Source organism: Curcuma longa, chromosome 2, assembly GCF_044706935.1.
Source record: "Curcuma longa cultivar G26 ecotype Majalengka, Jawa Barat chromosome 2, ITB_CL_G26_1.1, whole genome shotgun sequence".
NCBI lineage: Eukaryota > Viridiplantae > Streptophyta > Magnoliopsida > Zingiberales > Zingiberaceae > Curcuma > Curcuma longa.
This window is the reverse complement of record NC_133862.1, coordinates 4,720,554-4,742,460: the sequence shown is the minus strand read 5'-3', so window position 1 is coordinate 4,742,460 and position 21,907 is coordinate 4,720,554. Positions and strand designations below refer to the sequence as shown.

The 21,907-nt window shown below is 35.0% G+C and overlaps 2 protein-coding genes across 4 annotated transcripts; one reads left to right on the top strand and one right to left on the bottom strand.

Moving 5' to 3' along the window:
• Positions 1-131: 131 nt before the first annotated feature.
• LOC141816415 (uncharacterized) lies at positions 132-12,296 on the bottom strand. 2 transcript variants are annotated; one of them, XM_074704206.1, is made up of 4 exons: positions 12,196-12,294; positions 11,437-11,521; positions 1,021-1,345; positions 132-372 (listed from the first exon to the last, which is right to left on the bottom strand). In XM_074704206.1, exons 1-4 carry the CDS (start codon positions 12,262-12,264, stop codon positions 213-215), a joined length of 639 nt encoding a protein of 212 aa, XP_074560307.1. In that variant the 5' UTR covers positions 12,265-12,294; the 3' UTR covers positions 132-212. The 2 variants fall into 2 exon arrangements, with proteins under 2 accessions (XP_074560307.1, XP_074560301.1); XM_074704200.1 differs by having other exon boundaries at positions 282-392; positions 12,196-12,296.
• A 2,069-nt stretch (positions 12,297-14,365) lies between these two features.
• LOC141816431 (protein Dr1 homolog) lies at positions 14,366-19,348 on the top strand. 2 transcript variants are annotated; one of them, XM_074704215.1, is made up of 5 exons: positions 14,366-14,610; positions 16,137-16,226; positions 17,931-18,028; positions 18,884-18,952; positions 19,036-19,348. In XM_074704215.1, the coding sequence occupies exons 1-5, from the start codon at positions 14,556-14,558 to the stop codon at positions 19,189-19,191; spliced, it is 468 nt and encodes a 155-aa protein (XP_074560316.1). In that variant the 5' UTR covers positions 14,366-14,555; the 3' UTR covers positions 19,192-19,348. The 2 variants fall into 2 exon arrangements, with proteins under 2 accessions (XP_074560316.1, XP_074560323.1); XM_074704222.1 differs by having other exon boundaries at positions 14,367-14,610; positions 17,931-18,025.
• Positions 19,349-21,907: the final 2,559 nt, after the last annotated feature.

The following is a 21,907-nucleotide window of genomic DNA, read 5'->3' as shown; positions in this document are numbered from 1 at the left end:
GGGCCATGGCCATAGCTCCACTAAAAATTACAAAAAAAATTACTTCAGGTATAAATTTTAATGTTAAAAATCAATTTTAAATATTTATTTTATTTCTAACTTCATTACTAACACCACACTGATTGAGAATTTTCGTACAATTATCAGTAACTTTGACAACTCTGATCAAAAAAATAATTTAAATATTTATTTTATTTCTAACTTTACCATTATCACCGCCACCACTGCCACCACGGGCGACTATTTTTAGTAGGCTTTATTTTTCTTTCACTATGCTTGAGAATTATCGTACGCCTATTAATAACTTCAGGAACTTGCATCTTAGGGATTTTACCTGTACGGTAGAAGCTAATTCCCAATGCTGTCTGTAATCTGTAATGAATCAAGCATCCCTAAATAAATTTAATATTCAATTTAATAAAAATTTATTTATATTCATTCGATACCTATAAAATTAATTAAATAAATAAATTTAAAAATTTATTAAACTAAATAAATAAATTTAGACATATATATATTCAACTCGTTATATATTCATGAATAATATTCACAAATAAAATTTATAAATCATATTAATCAATAAAATTATTATCAATATAATAAATAAATAAATAAAATTTTTAAAATGAATAACTAAATTTATATTATTAAATTTAATATCAATCAAATAAATTTAAAATTATAAAATTTTAAATAATCAAATAATTTTAAAATAAAAATTTGATAACATTTAAACGAATTAAATTCAAATTTAAACTAAACTCAAACTCATAAAAAATAAATCAACTCAAGCTCAAACAACTAATTCAACAGCTTAATTTATTTTAAACTTGATTTGATTTATCTTATAAATTATTTTATCAAATAAATTTGAATATCATCACAAATTGGATCTTTTACGGCACAGGGATATGGCCATAAATCCATTAAAAAATTATATTTTAAAATTCACTTTATAAATAAATTTTAATGTTAAAAATCAATTTTAAATATTTATTTTATTTCTAACTTCTCCATTACCTGAATGGAAACCACAAACAGCATCTGAACACCATTGGTTCTTCTTCAGTGTGGTCGAGAATCTCCTGACTACTATCAGCAACTTGGGTAACTGGCATCTCAGGCAACCCTTGCGGTTGACCCATGACATCCTGCAGATTTTCTAACTCTATTACTAGTGTCCCATCTCTGACGATGTGAATGCTGTTAGTTGTGTCTGTAATTGACTTGATCGCATCGCCGGCCTCATTTTCTAACTCCATTCTAAGCTTCTCAGGATCAAAGTAACCCAACACCATCACCATACCATCTCTCTCTTCAGACCATGTGTCGATGCCACCCCTTTCTTCAATACATCAAGTTGCCAAATGCCAAAGCAGAGAGAGAGAGAGAGAGAGAGAGAGAGAGAGAGAGAGAGGTAAAATAATTAAATGTCCATTGCATGATTTATCTTTTAAGCATTAAGCTAAGGGATCAGTCATATATATATACCTCGAAGCTTTTCTAAGACACCTTTTATCTTTTCCAAACAGATTTCTGCAGATTCAGCCTCAACTTTCAGTACTCTCTGCCGCTCCTGCAAGCAAATATAACAAAAGTAGCTAGAGTTATCATGAACCTTATTTAAACAAAACTCGATCGTTACTGTCAAATAACAGCCAAACAAACTAATAGACTGTCAATCCCCGAAACAACTAAGCGCAGATCTATGTGGATTCCTTAATTAACACACAAGCTACAATACATGATCAAATAGGCAGCTACATGGTTTCAGAAGTCGGAGAGAATTTTAAGACTAGAAAGAACTCTTCACCTTCATCACCTCCTTACTGGTTGACGAAACGGGCTCCGACGGCGAGTGAGAATCGCCCACCTTCTCCATTTCGTTGCTTGATGGATCAGAGGAAAGGGAGAGTCCTCTTATTTATAGAATCATCTTAGAGGAAACTTCCTACTTAAGAAGCTGCAGTTTGACCCAGAACAGTTGAGTAGGTATTAATTAAGGAGAAGAATAGATTAATTTAGGAATCCACAAGGACGCGGGGCTATTCGAGTTAATTATTCAACAGTATGGATGCTGGACAATTCAAGTTAATTATTCAGCAGTTTCTAGAAGCTGTCTGTAGAAAAATTCTTTTCAATTCAGCTAATCTTTCTCTGATGCTTCTAACTGAGAGAGACTAACGGCAATTATTGACATGAAAAAGAGATGATTTACAACTGCTGTATTTTTTAATTATTTGATAGCAGCTGCTATAAAATAGGTTTATATTAATTTTAATTAAATTTAAATAATTGTAATCAAAAATTTTTTAAAAAAGTATTTTTAATATAAAAATATTCTATTTATAATATTTTTAATTAACCAAATTGATGTAGGGGTGATGCATGAAGAGTCAAATTTTAATGGATCATATAACTTTTTGACGCAGATATCAGAACGATGCACGATCAATTGCTAATCAAAGTTATTTGGTAATAAATAAAATCCGTACCAATCTATTTTCAGATCCATTCGACATCATTTAATGCTCCGTCCACGATTCCGAACTTTTTTTTGTTATTTATAGTAATTTTTTATTTTTAAAATTTTTTAATTTTTTTGAATTTTTAAGTTAGGATTTAATTTACGATCTATTTACACACCTAATTGAGAATCAACTTGAAATTGCATTAGGGATTTCCTAACTTACTAAGATGAGAGGTCGGCTTGTTCAGCCCCATCTCATTCCATCATATGATAGATTTCTAATAGATTAATCTTTATTCATCACGAATTGATTCATTTGATCGCACCAACCTGTCCCCGGGGTTTTGGTGCCGCGGTAGGACATCCAGGTTGTCACCCAGACACCCACGGTTCGATCCCCAGTTACGGCGTATTTGCAGAAAATTTTCTCTAAATAGGGATCACAATCAAAGGATGCTGGACATCTGGGTTGGCCGCTGCGTGTGCTTCCCGATTTACCTTGATGGTCGGTGAGAAACTTCCGTGGGTCCAGATCGATCATCTCCAGGGATTGAGTCAATGCGACTGTCTAAGATTTATCATTTGATCGCACCAACCCATATTAATTATAACTGTGACTTTGACACTCAAATATACAATACAAATATATAAAATCGGCGTGCTCCGCGAGTCATAGTTTCTAATATCATTAATTTTAAGCTTGTGAGTCTCAAAGTAGTTCGTGGCCATTATTGTCCCATCTCTGCTGTTGTGAAGGCTCTCGACCAAACTGTGACTTTGACACTCAAATATATATACAATACAAATATATAAAATCGGCGTGCTCCGCGAGCCATATTTTCCAATATCATTAACTTTAAGCTTCTGAGTCGTCTCAAAGTAGTTCGCGGCCATATATTATTAACTTGATCGATCACATTGCCGATCTCATTATTTTTAACTCCATTTTAAATTTCTCAGGATCAAAATAACCCAGGACCATCACTGTTCCATCTGTCTCTGTATACCATCATCATCATTCATCAATATGGGGCATGCACTGGCATATCAGCCAACTTGTAATTAAGCGATCGATATCAATTTTGTCGATAATAATTCTCTCAGTTAGGTGTGTAATTGACTTCACTTGATCGCATCGTCCGCCTCATTTTCTAACTCCATTTTTAAGCTACGTAGAAACCTTCACGGAATCACAATAACATGAAATTAATACAGCCTCATTTTCCATATATATTTTAATACTCTCATGTAGGGACCTCACTTTAGCAAAAGGTAGAATCTGTCACCTTAACAGTCCTACACGGCTCCACGACTATATGTGAGGAGGTAAATTGAGAAGTTGTCACTACAACAAATTTGACTTTCCGCAGCGCGCAATTAAGCTATCCGCAGCGCACATCGTATGTTGTATAACTCTAAGCTGTTGAAACTTATAATATATCTACAACACGCAGGGCGCGCGCTGTGAAAAATTGCATCCGCAGCACACGGGCGCGCGCTACGGAAAATTGCATCTGCAGCGTGCTACGAAAAATTGCATCCGCAGTACGCGGGCGCATCCGCAGCTGCGGGCGCGTGCTAAAAAATTGCATCCGTAGCGCGTTGCTTGTGTGCTGCGGATGCAATTTTTCGCAGCGCGCGCCCGCAAGCTGCGGATCCAATTTTCCACAGCGCACGCCCCGCGCGCTGTGGGTAATTATATTCTTAAGATACAATATACCTATATACACAAATATAATACAAATACAAATAATATAACCTGCTCAAAGCTATAACATTTATAATCTAACACACAAATACCACATACAAATCAAAGCTCAAACAATGTGCATATATATCAGAGATAATTTTATTTCTCTCATTCTGAGAGAAATAAAATCAAAGCTCAAACAATGTGCATACAAATCAAAGCTCAACCAAATTTTATTTCTCTCATTCTGAGAATCGAATTCTCAAACTCGTTTTAAGTCCTTCAAAGAATTTGTTGTATGTGTGACCCAATAGGTTCCCACCTATGTTGGCTGTCCATAATTAATCATTAATTATGGAACGATCATGAGTGACACCTAGTAGTACATCATGATCCCCAATTGACAGGAAAATCAACGATTGATTCTAAAACATCTTCTAAACCCTTCAGCAGCTACACTGAATCGTGCCTCGTTCCTTTCACCGTCTTATACCCGCTTGGTTCAGGACATGGTCTATGTGTCGATCCCCACTAGGCTGACTACGTCACACCTAGCCCAAGCTGCATTCTTGTCCTGTGGATTCAAGTTACTTGTACATGTGTCAAAGAGTCGCATACTCTTGACATGTGATGCTTTGGCCAAAGACTTTTAGTAACAATCTTGACAAGCGGCCGCAAGGTATACGTCTCCTTTTCCAAGGAGCGGTGAATCCTCTGTGGGCTATTCAAATACCTTCGGACACTTCATCTTATACCCAATCATCTCGGGTCCACACCTCCTCGGAGATGCTTGCTTAAGATGTCAAAGTATAAGCCTCCGTGACCAAGGTGACTTGAATACCGCAAGTCAAAGGAAACTCGCACTTAAGCTGCACTGAGATCTTCATTGACATATATATATCGAACCATATGAAGTCTCAAAGCAGGTCACTCCAATTAACTGGTTACCTTTAACCAGCATCCACGTTTAACTCTCAACATCCAATGTCTCCAGCAGTGAGATCAGCTGCTTGGTTAACCAAAGAGTTCAAACGCGCTAGTCTTGACAGAATCGATGACGTTCATGCTCATCAATTTCTCGACTAGGGATAATTCTAATACGTTCATAATTACACGTGTAGAGATACTCACTAGTTGTGATACAATCACAAATTCTCTCACACTATGAATCGTATTGCGGACATTCAGTATTTGAGTTTAAAATCCAATCAAACACATATGGAATGTGCACTTAAATAGTGAATTGCTATTTATCCAATAAATAGTATAACCGTAAGGCGATTGCCTTAGGACACCCCTCAAATTAACAGATACTTAGACTTAAAACTTAATTTGATACTTTAACCTTAGTTATGTTGGATGTCTGATACTTGATACCTATTTCTTGATACTTACAATTGATGCCTTGATTTTATTGTTGATCTATGATACCTTGTTGTGAGTTCTTGTTGTTGACCTATATTGTTGATCTATTATTTCTAGTGCATGATCTATCATTAATTACCTATCCTGTTGCTACTCATGTTATTTACCTAGTTGATAGCTTGTGTTACTCGTTGTATGATACATGCAGTTGACCTTTGATTGATCTATTCATTGACAGTACAGTCTCGAGTTTGTATCATTGATCTGTGAGGACCCATCCTGATTCATGTTGATTATGTTGAGTAGTTGTAGTTATTAATTGTTGAGCTGAGCATCATAACATCATAGCATGTTGTTGTTATTGGCTCTCACTAAGACCATTATTGATAGTTGTATAGTGAGAGCATTATCGCACTGTCTGTGTAGATGCGACGCACTGCCTATGTGGGTGTGACGCACTGCTTGTGTGAGTGCGATCATTGTAGCACTTTAGTGCTACCAAGACTAGCTATCCTGAAGACTGCCCCTCCCCCTCACGTGTAGTTGGTTTGTTGTTGGAGTGGTTGATTCCTGTTGTGCGCCCTAGGTCATTGTGTGGGTATCTAGAGATGTTGAGTGCAGATAGTGACCAGGCCGAAGATAGCTCCCTTGTGATATTTTCCCGCTCCTCACTCACATGTAGTGGTTTGTTATTGGAGTGTGTGTAGTTGTCCAGTTTGGCGTCCCAGTTCATTGTGTGGATGTCTGGGGTGGCGAGTGTAGATAGTGACCATGCATGTTGCCTGTGATGTGTGTTGCATATGTGCATGCATTTGCTGGTAGATTATTTTACTGCATTGTTATTTACAACATCTTTACGTGTGATTGTTGCACTTGTTTGATATATGACTATTGCATTGTATGACATGACAACACTGTTTAAATTCACATGATTCATATTACCATGATTCCTATTACCATGATTTCTATTACCCTGATTCCCATTACTTGTTAAATAGAATTGACCTGTTTCCTTATGTATCATTCCTTTTCCTTATGTATCATTTGTAGAGATTGTATACCATTTGTTATCTCTGTTGATAGATATATACATGTTGTGCACTTCTATTCTGTATTCCACTGAGTATCTGATACTCATTACTCAGACCCTAGGATTTCCCTTATTCTTCCCCAGTAGCAGAGAGAGAGATTTACTTGGAGCTTGGAGATCTGCCCGGCTACTTCCATCTCATAGCAAGAGACTTTATGGTTTAGTTTGTATTGTTTCTAGTTGTATTTGGTTTGTGGATTTTACTTGTGGACTTGTATAGTTAGTGAGTATCTGAGATCAGATTTATGTGCTTGTTGTGTTTTGGATCTAGTTATGTTTTGTTGCGAAGCTTTTACTATCTTGTATGGATTTTTCATTTACACGTTCTGGTTTTTGTACGTGTGTTGGTTTATTAGTGGTCGTGTGGCCTTATGCTTAGAGTTCATTATCTGTTATGCATCTGTGATGTATGTATTGTGGTCGTGTAGGCCTTATTATGTTGTTGAGCGACCGTGTTAGCCTTTGTATGCATGTATTCAAGGAAATTGTCATTATTATAGGGGGATGCTATCGAAATTTTTCGTACAGCTATCTCTCGGGTTGTAACAATTAGCGATGGAATTAAATGTCTATCCCTAGATCTGAGATAGAACAATACATTCCATTTACGATATTAGCAACAGACTTAAATTTTCGTCGTTACGTAATGACGAAATTTTAAATATCCGTCACTAATATTAGCGACAAAAATTTAAGTTCGTCGCTAATATTAACGACTGATAGTTATGTCCGTCGCTAAAGGATATTTAACTAGTTATCGCTAATTAACGATAAAAATTTAGTCATTGCTAAATGACGTCAACGATCAATTTTTTAGCGACGAGTTGAATCGATCGCTAATCAGTCGCTATTTACAAATAGCAACCGATTAGCGATGGAATTTTTCGTCGTTAAGGCTACTTTTTCTTGTGGTGCATATTCATGAGTGATAAACAAAAAAAAAGAAAAGTTAAATATCAACACACCTCTCAGTCAGCAATTGATCAGTCATGGAGATCTTGAGGGTACTGAGTCTCTTGAGAGTCAAAATCATACGACGTTTGACTTATCTGAGCCATAAATTCTTTCATTTCTTGACTAATTTACTCGTATTTCATTTGGACTTATTGAGACTCTTGAAATTCTTGTTCTATTGTAGAGAGTTGATTCTTTACTTTTTGATTTTCTTGCTCTAAGGCTTCTACTGTAATAGATGATTCGCTAGGACTCTTGACCCTAGGGGTCATCCGACAATCATTTAACTTGTAGAAATTTAGAATAAAACTATTTATATATATATATATATATATATATATATACTTTCATGATATCCTCATCACAGAAAGCTTTATTTCTACATTTGCAATGATTACACAGACAGTAACTCTGCACCATTCATGCATTCTGAATGACTTTTAGCAAAGTTCACAAACTCTTTAACTCAAGCATAATATTCATCTCGGATAAATTCATTTTCTAATCTATTGTACATTCAAGCTTTATTCATATACATTGTAACACTTTACAATAATAAATTTTCGTTAACATTAAATATATAAAACTAAACACGCATATAGTTTAAACTTGTTCTTAAGTACTTAGACTTAATATTATCAATAGCATTTAAACTTAAACTAAATATTAACTTTGAGTTTGAACCTTAATCTTGCGGTCAGCCAAGCCATCGACCTCGTCAAGCTACCAAGTGGCCAAGCAATAATCATTAGAACCTACATGATTTTTTTTGACAAGATTAATGTTATTCTAGTTGCGTTCAATTTGTAAGTCCAACAAATCATAGTTAATATTAAACCTATTAATGGTTAATAAGTAAAATGATGTTTTAAAAAAATATCTTTGTCATTTACTACTTGTTTGTCTTTATATGTTTGTTATCACTTCCATTTGATCTACATATAGTTCATGTATTAGAAGTGTACATAAAGAGACGTATATAGTTCATCCATCTTCACAAAGTCATCCAAGAAATAACAAAACTTTTTAAACTTACTACTGAGTTAGGCAAGAGCTTACTTGTGTGTCTAATGAAAACCTCAAAGTTTCAACTTGCCTTCTAAGCAGATTTTCAAGTCGAAACCAAAATTATCAACTCCAATCCCAACAGCCACCTCTAGCACAAAAATATACAATATCAAAAATCAAGATCCAATTTAAAACCTAAACAATGTATAAACCTCAAACAGAAACAAAAACCAAAACAATGTATCAACTCACGGTCAGGCCAGGGCGGAGCTCACGGTCAGGCTAGAGCCAAGCTCGCGGTCAAGCCAGGGTCGAGCTTGTGGTGGGGGCCGAGCTTACAACTAGATCTATTCACGGCCATCCATGCTCACGAAGGTCTGCCTCCTTCACTTCGAGCCCCGGGCTGAGCTCACAGACAAGGTTGAGGTCAGGTCTCAGATTGTAGCCGACCAAGCCATAGGCCAAGGCTGAGAGGCCAGGCCTCATCTCTCAATCGGCCAAGCTCCCAAACAGGGCTGAGGCCGGACCTCAGATAGCGACTGACCAAGTCATCAACCAAGCTCCCGGACAAGGTTGAGCCCGGGTCTCAAATCGCTACAAGCCAGGTTGTCGGCTAGCAGGGTTGAGGTCAAACCTTAGATTGATCGACCAAGCTGTCGACCAATAAGGTTGAGGTCGGGTGTCAGCTTACGGCTGGTGAGTTGGGCCTAGCCAGGTCTTAGCTTCCAGTTGGACAAGTTGTCGATCATGACCATCTCAACTTGTAATTGGTCAAGCTGTTGGCCACCACAGTCCTACCTTGCAGCCACAAGCCGACCAAGTTATGTAGGACGGAAGCTAATTCTTGCGGTCGGCTAAGCTACCGGCAGACGAGCTCTCCCAGATCAAGCCCGATGTTGGCGAGCTCGCCTAGGCCGAGCCCGATGTCGACGAGCTCGCCCAAGCCGACATCGGGCGATGTAGAGGGGGACGATCTTATCGGGAATCATGAAGATGAGGCAGGAACACGAAAGCTTGAAGAGGAGAGGAATGCTGGAGATTCACGTGGGAACACCGAAGCTTGAAGAGGAGAGGAATGTTGGAGATTCGCGTGGGAACACCAAAGCTCGGAGGGACCGTCGGTGGCATGGGAATGCACGGGGGAGGGGAATTAGCTGAAAACCCCTAAAAACGCAAAACTAGTGACGGAAGTTTAATTCCGTCATTAATTTAGATACCAAAATAAATTTCCATCGCTAAAATAAAAAATAGCAACAAAAGTTTATTTCCGTCGCAAATATAGCGATGGAATAAACTTCCATCGCTAAATCCTGTTACTCTTGTAGTGAAATTCTAGCTTTCACCTCGACCGTAATATTCTTATCCATAGGGATAAAGTTATCTAAAGGGGTGTGTTAATATCCGAAAGGATAAGTGCTCAACGACTGATGAAATTAAATCAATAATGACGATACCAAAAAGGATATATCTACTATCCGAAGAGATGTCTTATTAACCAAAAGGATATGTCAAAAGTATAAACGAGATAAAATCCACATCACCGTATTAAACTCCATCAGATCAAATCATCGATTCATCATCAGTTGACTGATCGGACTCAATTGTTGTATCAACACCATTACTCCACCCATAAAATCCAACAAAGTGAACTCACATATCACATCAATTATAATTGTGACTATATATATATATATATATATATATCAAAACAATGCTTACTTTGACACACAAACATACATACCTATATATATTACCAATAACACTACCGACCACTTTTACTGGACTCCATTGTATTTTCATTGTGGTTCAGAATTTTTGTACAATTATTAGGAAACCCGGAGCCTCTAGCATCTCCCATCTTAGGCTTTTTACCAACCCTACCAAATTGCTTTTTACCAACCCTACCAAATTTCTCAATCAAATACCATACCCTCCGACTATTATTAGTAGCCTCATCCTTTTCTATTTCACTGTGCTTGATAACTTCCATACGCCTGTTAGCAACTTCGGGAACTGACATCTGAGGAATTTTACCACTATCGCCTTGTAATCTGTAAATGAATCAAACATCAGTAAATAAATTTAATAAAAATTCATTTAATTATATTAGTTCAATACTATAAAATTAATTAAATAAATAAAGTTAAACAACTCATTAAATTAAATATTCATGAACAAAATTTATGAATTAGATTAATTAATCAATAAAAATAAGTTTAAAATCATTTTAAAAAATTAAATAATTAAATAAATTTAAAATGAGAGCTCTATAACATCTAAATGAACCAAATTCAATTCAAATTTAAATCAAACTCAAACTCAAAAAAATAAATCAAATTAAACTTCATTTTAAACTCGACTTAACTTTTCTAAATTATCTTATCAAATAAACATGAACATTATAAAATTTAACTCACTTGAGTTATTTAGCTTCCATAAATTATTAAAAATTACCCTAAAAATAACTTTATAAATAAATTTTAATGTTAAAAAACAATTTTTTAAAATATTTATTATATTTGTAACTTCTTCATTACGTGAAAAGGATCACTGTGGGGAACCGTTAAAGCGGCGGATTCTACCTTAACAGTTTTCCTTTTGGCTCAGGGAGGTGTGTAATTGACTTGATCGCATCGCCTGCCTCATTTTGTAACTCCACTCTAAGCTTCTCCGGATCAAAGTAACCGAACACCATCACCGTCCAATCTATGTCTTCCCGCCATGTCTCGATGTCACCCGTTTCTTCAACACGTCAAGTTGCCAAAGCAGAGAGAGAGAGAGAGATCTTGATTAATTAAATGTCCATTGCATGATTTATCTTTTAAGCATTAAGCTAAGGGATCAGTCATATATATATACCTCGAAGCTTTTCTAAGACACCTTTTATCTTTTCCAAACAAATTTCTGAAGATTCAGCCTCAACTTTCAGTACTCTCTTCTGCCGCTGCTCCAAGAAAATATAACAAAATATTGAATAATATTAATCTGTAATTTTTGGAAATCTGAAATTGCATGATCAAGCCTTGGGAAATCAAAGAATTGAAGAATGCATGGTCAAAACATGGAAATCGAAGAGTTACTTCACTGCATGGTCAAAGAATGAATGCTTCATTGCATGATCAAAGTATGGGAAACGAAGAGTTATTTCACTGCATTGTCAAAGAACTCTTCTAAAACTTGTTAAGAGTTAATATAATTAATTATCTTTAATGTTAATGTGTCATGTTACATTCTGCATTATAAAACTAGAATATGTAAAACTTGTTAAGAGCTAACTGAGCAAGAAAAAAATTGTAAGAGTGTGTTGTAGGAACTTCCATTTCAATTTAAAATCTCATTTCTTTTTCATTTCTACGCTTTGCACCCAACACAAAAGACAGTAGTAGCTAGGGTTAATTATCATGAACCTTATTTAAACAAAACTCGATCGCTATTCGCTACTGTCAAATAACAGCTAAACAAACTAACTGATGGACTGTCAATCTCCGAAACAACTAAGTGCAGACCTATACGGATTCCTTAATTAACACACAAGCTACAATAATGCATCAAATACGCAGCTACATGCATGATTTCAGAAAGTCGGAGAGAATTTTAAGACGAGAAAGAACTCTTCACCTTCATCATCTCGTTACTAGTTGGCACAACGGGCTCTGAAGACGACTGAGAATCGCCCACCTTCTCCATTTCGTTAGTCGATGGATTAGAGGAAAGGGAGTGTCCTCCTTATTTATAGAATCATAATCTTAGAGGAGGAATTCAACTTCCTACTTAAGAAGACCGCGGTTTGACCCAGAACAGTTGAATAGGTATTAATTAATTAATTAATTAATTAAAGAGAAGAATAGATTGATTAAGTCAAGGAACTAAACCGCGGAGGGGCCACATCAAAACCAAGCTATTCGAGTTAATTCTTCAACAGTTTCTAGAAGGATGTGGAACTATTTATTAAGTTATTCAGCAGTTTCTAGTACTTGTCTGTAGAACAATTCCTTTCTATTCAGTTAAAATCTTTCATTAATGGTAATTGTTGATTTGAAAAAGAGATGATTTATAATTCCTATAATAGATTTACATTAAATTTAAATAATTTTAATCAAATTAATAAAAAAGTATTTTAATATAAAAAATATTCTATTTATAATTATATTTAACCGGTTATTTTAACACCCATCGATACATAGAGTAAATAGCCATCCTATTACATTTATAATATATTTATAATTATATTTAACCCACAAAAGATCAATTTATGATGAGAGTAAATCGAAAAACTGTAGTTGATCAATAGACATTATCTCGGCTTCGTCAAAATTCGATTTGCCCACTTCAATAACTTTATTCTATCTTAATTGCCTCAACTATACCCTGGAGTAATTTTAATTTTAATCTTTTTTCGAGCATTAGGAGGGAAGATAAGATCAGAAAATAAAAGTTAATCCTCATGTAGGAGGATATTTTCACAATTTCATTGGGATTCGATTCTTGCTCAATTTTGTAAATATACGATGTAGTGACCAACTAAACTATACTCTAGAGAGCTAAAATAGTTATTCTTATCTTAATTGCAAGTGAAATGACACCGTATTAATCATTTAATTATAATTGTGACTTTGACACCCAAACATACAAATATATAAAACCGGTGACTTTGGCACCCAAACATTCAAATATATAAAACCGGCATGCTCGAGCCATATTTTCTAATATCATTTTAAGCTATTGAGTCTCAAAGTAGTTATGGCCATCTAATCAATATATATATTATAAGGTAATTTCTATTATAAGTAGTTATTCATTACTTAGTGCATAGGTGATCATTCATAGTCATAAATTCTCAATTTGACTAGCAATTCAATATTTCTTTTTTGCATAACTTTATTGAGTATGAATTCTCCTTTTTCAACTTTGTATGTTTTTTTTGTACTTCTATTTTGTTAAAAAAGACTAACATTATTGATTTTCCTTAACCAGTTACATATAATTTGTTATTTTACTATGAGTTTGTTAGATGTATAACAATAATTTATATTTTACAGGTTGACTAGTATGAAGAAATAAATTGTAGACATTGTATTAACTCACTTGAATGTACAAGTTAAATTACCTTGTATCGTCTAGATTTAGCATGAACTTGATTCCTTTATGTTTGGATGTGAACGTGAATTTTACTGTTTGCTATGCAGAATGATTTATGATGGTTTTATGTTCCTTTGCTTGTAATTTTTATGTTATGTATGATTAAGAACTGTTAAGTGTGAAGGATTTATGTGGCATGTGCTGACATTTTAAGTTATTTAATGTTTTGTTAATCTTTGATTTTGATTTTGTATATTACATATTTATTTTTACAAGTGATTTTCATATTTTGTATGTAGTTGATTTTCATGTATTATAGGAGTTTTCATGAGCTCAAACTCGAGTTTAATTATGTGCTTAACGAGCTCGAACTCGAGCTTGTTTATCGATTTCAAAATAATATGTTAACGAGTCGAGCTCGAACTAAATTCGTTTAACTTTTAAACGCACTATTTTCGAATCGAGCTCGAACCATTCACGAATTATTTAATTTCATTATGAATCAAGCTCGAACTTAAACATTAAACCTCAAATCAAACTTGAGTTGAGTTCAAATTTAGAGAAAAATTAAACAAGTCAATCTCGAGCCTCTTTCTATTTAGTTCGATTCGGTTCGATTACATCCTAGAGCTACTGGTCTGGATCCGAATGAAATGATGGATTTCGAGACGGATACGAATTTGGTCAACTCCCCAATTAAAAGACTAAGGAAAATATAGACGCCACGGCCCCTCTTTCCGCCGTCGTTCTCCTCGTTGCTTCGATCGATCCATCTCCCCTTGCTCGTGTCGTGTTCCTCTCGATTCCATTATTCGTTAGTCCTACCGTCTCCGATTCGTTTTTTGGGGTTGATCCAGTGCCCTTTAATAGGAGGAATCGATTCAGGGTTCGAACAGAAGATGGAGCCGGTGGACATCCTGGGGAAATCGAAAGAGGACGTCTCACTGCCGAAATGTTAGTAATATGCTCTTTTGCATTTATTTTTCTATTTACACGGTGAATTATCGACATTTTGTATCAAGTATCTGGATTTTAGGATTGTTGGTTTTATTTATGCGTTAGGGTTTGGGAGGTGTTCGAAATTGCCCTAATTGGGCAATTGTTATTTGGAGAAAGGATAAGCATGAGTTAGTCTGTTGTTTCGTTTTGTGCAACTTTAGGAAGATGAGGGTTTTAGTGCAGATTTGGAGCTGTGGAGAAGCTTGGTCGTTTTTTCTTGGTTTATTTGCGAGATGTCATCGATTTTATGTCAAGTTACTTGGTGTGGAGCGTGTTACTAGGTTTAAATTTTGCCTTGCCTGTAAACTGTGCAAAGTAGCCGTGATATTAGTAAAAGGTATGTTAATCTTAGTTGCCTTATCAACTGGATATGTTCTTTTTAATCTTTTGTTTCTGTGTTTTTTTTTTTGGATTTTAACTGAAGTAATGAAGTTCATAGTCAACCATCCATTAAGTGTCAATGACTTTATAGAAGCCCAGTAATGTTGCACATCAAAGATCTGTCACTTTTATGATAGATTCTGGATAGTAGCTCCTGGGGAGAAACTTTTCCAACTTTATACTTTTTTCTCTCTCTATGATAACGTTGAATATTGCATCTGGCTTAAGGGGTAATGAATGTTATAGGAATTATTCAGGCTTCTTGATAAAGGAACTCGTTGAGGTTTTTAGACCAAACACAACCATCTATATTTCTTATTCATGTGTGAAACTTTGTAGACTCCTACACGAGCGACTATCAATAATATTCTCATGCTTGGTTTCAAAAGACACATATTCCAGTTGGAATCTAGTTTAGTATATGAAAATGAGTGATGATCCCATTGCAAATGTACCTTGTTCATGATATTTCTCTATTCTTGTTTAGTTGAAGTAACTCCTTAATCCTGTAAGCATGCTGAATATAGTTTGTAGCTTATTGGAGTGACTTTGAAATTTTTTGCTTGTTTCTTAATGGCTTGTGAATTTTGTTCCTAGTATCCAAAACAGGACCTGGTGCACACCAAACATATTTACATAGTTGAGTCCTTTGACTAACCAAAGCCCTGTTATGAGCTGGATTAATTTGGAATTAGAAACTTTTAGAATTTTTCAGGTTTTTTTGTTATGTTGAGTAATTGGTTTGATTGTTTTCATGACACACAAATAGAAGAGCAACTTGACCAGGCTCGAGGTTTTTTTTTCCTTATTTTTTTGTTCAAAAGAAATTAATGTGGCATGAGTCATTGTGATTGTTGCAGGGACTTTGTTTAATTTCCTCAAACATTGCAAGAGCCCACTATTCGCTTATTCAAACATGTACTTCATATGTTTAAGAAAGACTGCATGCATTAGATTTTTGTGGAAATTGTTGTCTGTTTCTTACAAATGGATTTTACCTTTTTTTTTGTCATCTTTTGACTAAATCAATCCTCTTGGATTCTGTTTCTGTACGATCACTTTGGTTAAGTATCCTGATCTTGCATTTGGATTATTTTCAGCCACAATGTGCAAGATTATAAAGGAGATGTTACCACCTGATGTTCGTGTCGCTAGAGACACCCAAGATCTTCTTGTGGAGTGTTGTGTAGGTATTTGGAATCTTAAATCTAGTCTATTCATTTCTTTGCTTTCATGTCACTGCTAATTGTAATCTTTGTCTGTATTGTAAAACATAAGAAAGGTGTCTACAAAGACATTGGCATGCTAGTATTTTAAAATTGACAAATTGTTGGTGGAAGGAAAGCATTTTATGTTTTTACTAGAAATATGGAATATATATGGGTGGTAGTTATTAATGACAATAGTAAGTATCCAGAGAGGGCCTAAGTTGTATATTTCTTTGAAACATGAATTTGGAAACAATAATTAATATGTTATGAGTTGTTATGTGAAGTTCAAATGAAGCTAAAGCAATCCACGAACATGCTTGTGGATATTTGAATGTCACTTCTTAGTTCCCATACCCTTTCACTATCAACCACCAAGTGCTTGTATGTGTTGGCATTTCTTTGTGTTCACAGTTAGTTTTAGTTCTATCAACTGTATTAGATTGAATGAACATTTGAAGAATGGAATCTTGACTACATTATAAATTGGTAAGGTAATAGCTGAGTACTAGCACCCAAGATTGATGGTAAGCCATGTAGGGATCATTTGCCACTAACTAAATAATAGTAGCCTTCTCCTGTTGACTCGTCGAAGTGTTGCTAAGGGTTATATTATTTTCTGTTGATGCTAGCCGTTGACAACATGTTTTAGAGAAACATGAACTAAGGGGACAAGAAGCCACTTTAAGCAATTCACTCGCCTATTCTTATGGTGTTGAGTTGCATCAATGGCGCTCATCCTCCTTAATCCTTCTAAGCCAACATGACAAGTGTAAGGTATTTATATTACAGAAAAGAAATTCTACTTTCATTTTTTTCCTGGTTGATTTGATTCTGTTTGTCTACTTTCTAAAGGTTGGTTCTCCTTGTCTTGGTTATTATCAATCATATACTGATTTTTTACTCTAGGAAAAGAAAACCCATCAAAAAGTAAACCTGACTCATTAAATTGGATCTGCCTCGTTAAGTCAAGCCCATGTTAATACAAAATGTTTATGACTAGAGAGAAGTGGAGAGGTCAAAGAAGGTTAAATTTAAGGTTTGACAGCATGATAAAAGAAGATTTGCTTCATTGAGACTTACAGTCAACAAGAAGGGTGGAGTTCACAACCAACAATGGGATAAGAACACATCTTGTTGCATTCACACCTAGTTGAGGGCTACTAAATAAGCATCTTATCATGACAAAATCGTCTTACTCTGCCTTGCTATTAACAAGGGAATGCAATTGATAGGATCTGTCCTATTGTGTGTAGTTCATTTCAATTCTAATGAACTGAAACCAATATGATTTTGTAATTGTTTTTTATCAATGTATGCGATGTTTTTTTCTAGTGAATCATGACAATCAGATTCTGTCAATCATATTGCGCTATTAAAGAAGGTGTATACTATATAATACATATTTCAGGATGTAAAAGACTTCAAGTTGGGTAGGTATTTTTTCTAAAACCAATTCTATATATATTTTTTAATTGGATCTTACTATTCACGTTTTGAAATTTAGCATAAAGATTCATGTTATGAATCTTAAATTGGCATTCTTGCTGAATGCCTTAAACACAACCTTTCTTCAATCAGGATTCATATTATCAGATGTTTTAACTATGGTTGTTAAATGGACATGTTGCTTTCTTATTCTGTCTGTTTTACTGATTAACTTTTATTTCTTATTTTAATTTGCAGAATTTATCAATTTAATTTCTTCTGAATCCAATGATGTATGTAATCGTGAGGACAGGCGGACAATTGCACCAGACCATGTGCTCAAGGCTTTGGAGGTTGTTCAAATTTGTCAGCTTCCACATCTATATAATTTTTATCATCATTTTGTTTATTAATTTGAATTGTCTCCATTTTCTCTTTTTGGTCAGAAATTTTCTCCATTTTGTTCATGAACCTTCTTAATGGTGTATTACTCTTGTGTACAAGGATGGCAAGAAGTTTACAGGAAGATATGTACTCATTTTAGTAGTCATCAAAAGCTGCTATTCTAAGTTGGCAGAGTTTGGGGTAGTTGAGTGTGTGCGCGTGTGTGAGTTGAGTGTGTGCACTTGTGTGCTAGAATTCAAATGTTTTTTCTTGTCTTTCTGATCCCCTCAATGCAAACATGCAGATGCAGTGTTTCCAGTAGCACTTGGATTTATAGATACCAAATTGTCAACATGATGTCCACACTCTTTTCTATTACTAGGCTGTGTGATACTCTAACCATTTAGATGGATAGGCTACATAAATCTTTTCTCCTTGAGTTTTTGTAGGATGTTTCCTTCGTTAGATCCAGAATTTCATTTCTCTTCATGTTAATACGTCATTAGCCATCCATTGGATGGGTAATTGTGGTGCCAAATTCTCTGTTGACAGAACTGCATATCGTTTGCTGTTTAGGTGTCTTAATGTAGATATCTGTTTACATTTTTTTCTTCTAGATATTGCAATTACCCATAGAACACCTGTGCTTGCTGCAATGACCATATACTTGATCAAAGAGTTCTTTTTTGTAAGTTCAGTTACTAGTGCCTTGTGATCGAAGTCTTGCAGAAATCCAGCATCTGGTATCTGGAGAGGCTGGTTTCTAAGCTAAACGCTAGTTTTAAACCTAGTTATTAAACTGTTATTTTCATTGTTTCCTCAATCAGGTTCTTGGCTTTGGTGAGTACATTGAAGAAGTTTTTGCTGCATATCAACAACATAAACTGGAAACTCTGGTTTGCTATATCAAACACCTTTTGTACTTCAACACTTTACTCCAAAATTATTTTTACCTATATCTTCAATGTATGTGGAGCAGGACTCACCAAAAGGTACTAAATTTGGTGGTATGGAGATGACGGAGGAACAAGCTGCAGCAGAGCAACAGAGGATGTTCGCTGAGGCCCGTGCGAGGATGAACAATGGAGTGAGCTCACAAAAGACGTCAGAATCCGATCCCACTCTTGAGAACTAATCAAGTCATACTCGAAGGATTATGTAAAGCATCCTTAAAAGTGGCACAATTTGAGCTATTTGCAGTCTGACTCCAGTTTGTATAACTGGTTATTTACTATGACAGAATCATCTGATATGTAGCAGTATTGTTTATAAAAGCCAGAATATTCTTCTCATTTCTTGTGTGCGCCAGCTATTGTTCAAATTTGATTGCTTGAGCTGCAAATGCTTCTTTCATTGCAGCTACGCACACAGTTTTTTTTCTTTATAGCAACTCAACTCACCTCAGCCACTGGCGTTATTCAAATTACTCAACTGGGCCTCACATGAATGTCCTGTAACCTCAGATAGATTTAGTGAAGGATAAAGCATAACTGACCATATATGAAGCCGAAAGATACTTTGATTTACTTTTTCACAAATGATCATGAGGTCACGTGGAATCGTTGGGACGACAAATTTTAATTTTTGTTAAAGTTATAAAATTATCACTTCCCTCACTGAAGTCCGTAACCTCAAATAAATTAGTGGAGGATAAAGCAAAACTGGTGGAGCCAAAAGATATATGCAGATTACGAAACTGAATCATATATATCACTTCCAAGTTTTCAACTGGTTCCATGAAATACTTCAGCACAGGTATAAATTACCAATATCAAAAGGCTAAGCATACCACTCAATTGCTGATAATTTATCAGGCACTCACCAGCCAGCATACCAAATCTGCTGTTCTAAATGGAATACAAATCTCTCTGTTGCTTTGAGGTAGGATTGCAGGTAACAACTGTTTCTCGCCTGCTTTTGTAGAAATTATTAATTTTTTTACAATAAATAAGAGATATTTTCTAACAGATAAGAAAGAGTTATTCCGTGCATGTTCAATAATAGGATAGTTATTTCACTGATCTTATACTATTTATAACAAATTTAAAATATTATTTTTCATGTCTGATTTGTATTTAAAAATTTATTACTTGAGTACAACATTTAAAATTGATGTTTGAGAATATGGATATATTTAGAAGCATTATCCGATATACATAATTCCATGTCATTTCGAGTTATTTAGGTCCATCAATCAATTTTGGATAAAACTGATGATAGATCTTAACTATTCAAAAAATTAAAAATTTATATCTTCAGAAAAAGAGAAGTTTAAGGATCTCAATTGTGATGGACAATTTATATCTTTAGAAAAAGAGAAGTTTAAGAATCTCAATTGTGATGTCCATCAGTACGTATCATTACCGTATTATTTATAATAAGCTTCTGACATCATTTTTCATGTCTGATTCATATTCAAAAATTCATTATTTTTAATATGGTGTACCTACTTATGTTTGTGGATACATTCACGATTATTGTCTGAGCATATATGATCTAGTTCCATGTTATTCTGATTTTTTTATATCCATTAATCACTTTTAAACGAAATCAATTAATGGACCTAGAGAGCTCAGAATGATATGAAATCAAATCTTATGTGCTCGGGTAGTACTCCTGAATGTATCCATATTCTAAAATACTAATTTAATACACCGTATTAAGAATAACGAATTTTTCATCGAAAACTTTTTAATCGATTTAAACAATAAAAAATAATTGATTACTACAATGTAGTATCAATTAACGTTAATGTTCATGGTTACAATAACATACCGAATCGATTACTATAATGTAACAATCGATTAAATTTTATTTTTTAATAGAGGGATAAAATCCATATTGGATATGTGATTTGGTAATTTTGAAATTTATCTACGTGATGAGTATTTTAAAATTTTGACAACGTTGTTCAATAAATTATTAAATATTTTTTGTCAATAAATGAGAAATAAATATGATATTTTCTAATAGGCAAGAAATAGTTATTCCGTGCATGTTCAACAGGATAGTTATTCCGTGATTAATCAGTATCACCGACGTATTATTTATAATGAACTTTCGATATCATTTCTTATGTCCGATTCGTGTTCAAAAATTTACTATTTGAATACAATGTATAAAATTTATGTTTGGGGACATGGAAACATTTAGAAGCATTCGAGCATGATCCGGCTAGTTATCACTCATCCAAAAGGATAAGGACGACGACCAAGTTCCCAAACTTAGCCCCCTAAAATCCTACATATTAATGCACAAGACCGTCGGATGAAGATCGGCAAATCTGAACCATTGGATATTCGAAAACCCTCAAAGATTATCTTTACCACATTAATAGCGCATCAATAGTCAATCACACGCGCCAATCTCCATAGATGACGCTCCACCTGATACTATATAAACCCCACAGGTATGAAGAAAAAGGGGCGTCTCCTCTCTCTCTCTCTCTCTCTCTCATTTTATACACGTATGTTATTTCTTTCCTTCTTTTTCTATTCTAACTTGAGCGTCGGAGTGGCTTGCCGGGGTCCCACCCCGACACCATTCTAACCCTCCTTCTGAGTACTTTTCAGGTCCTGTCATCTCCCCCGACGATTCTTTTCGAGGAACGTGGACGTCAGCAGTTCTGAACCGGCGTTTAACCATCCACGGAGAATTAGCCGGAACAAATGGCGCCGTCTGTGGGAACACTGAGCTGAGACGCTGGATGGTTACATCGGAAGAATTGATGACAATCATGGCTTCGTCAGAAAGAAAAACTACGACGATCTGAATTTTCTCCCCTCGATCCTCCTAGTAACAGCAAAAAACTTCCTTCGTCAAAAAGTTAAGTATTCAGAAATTTATTTTAT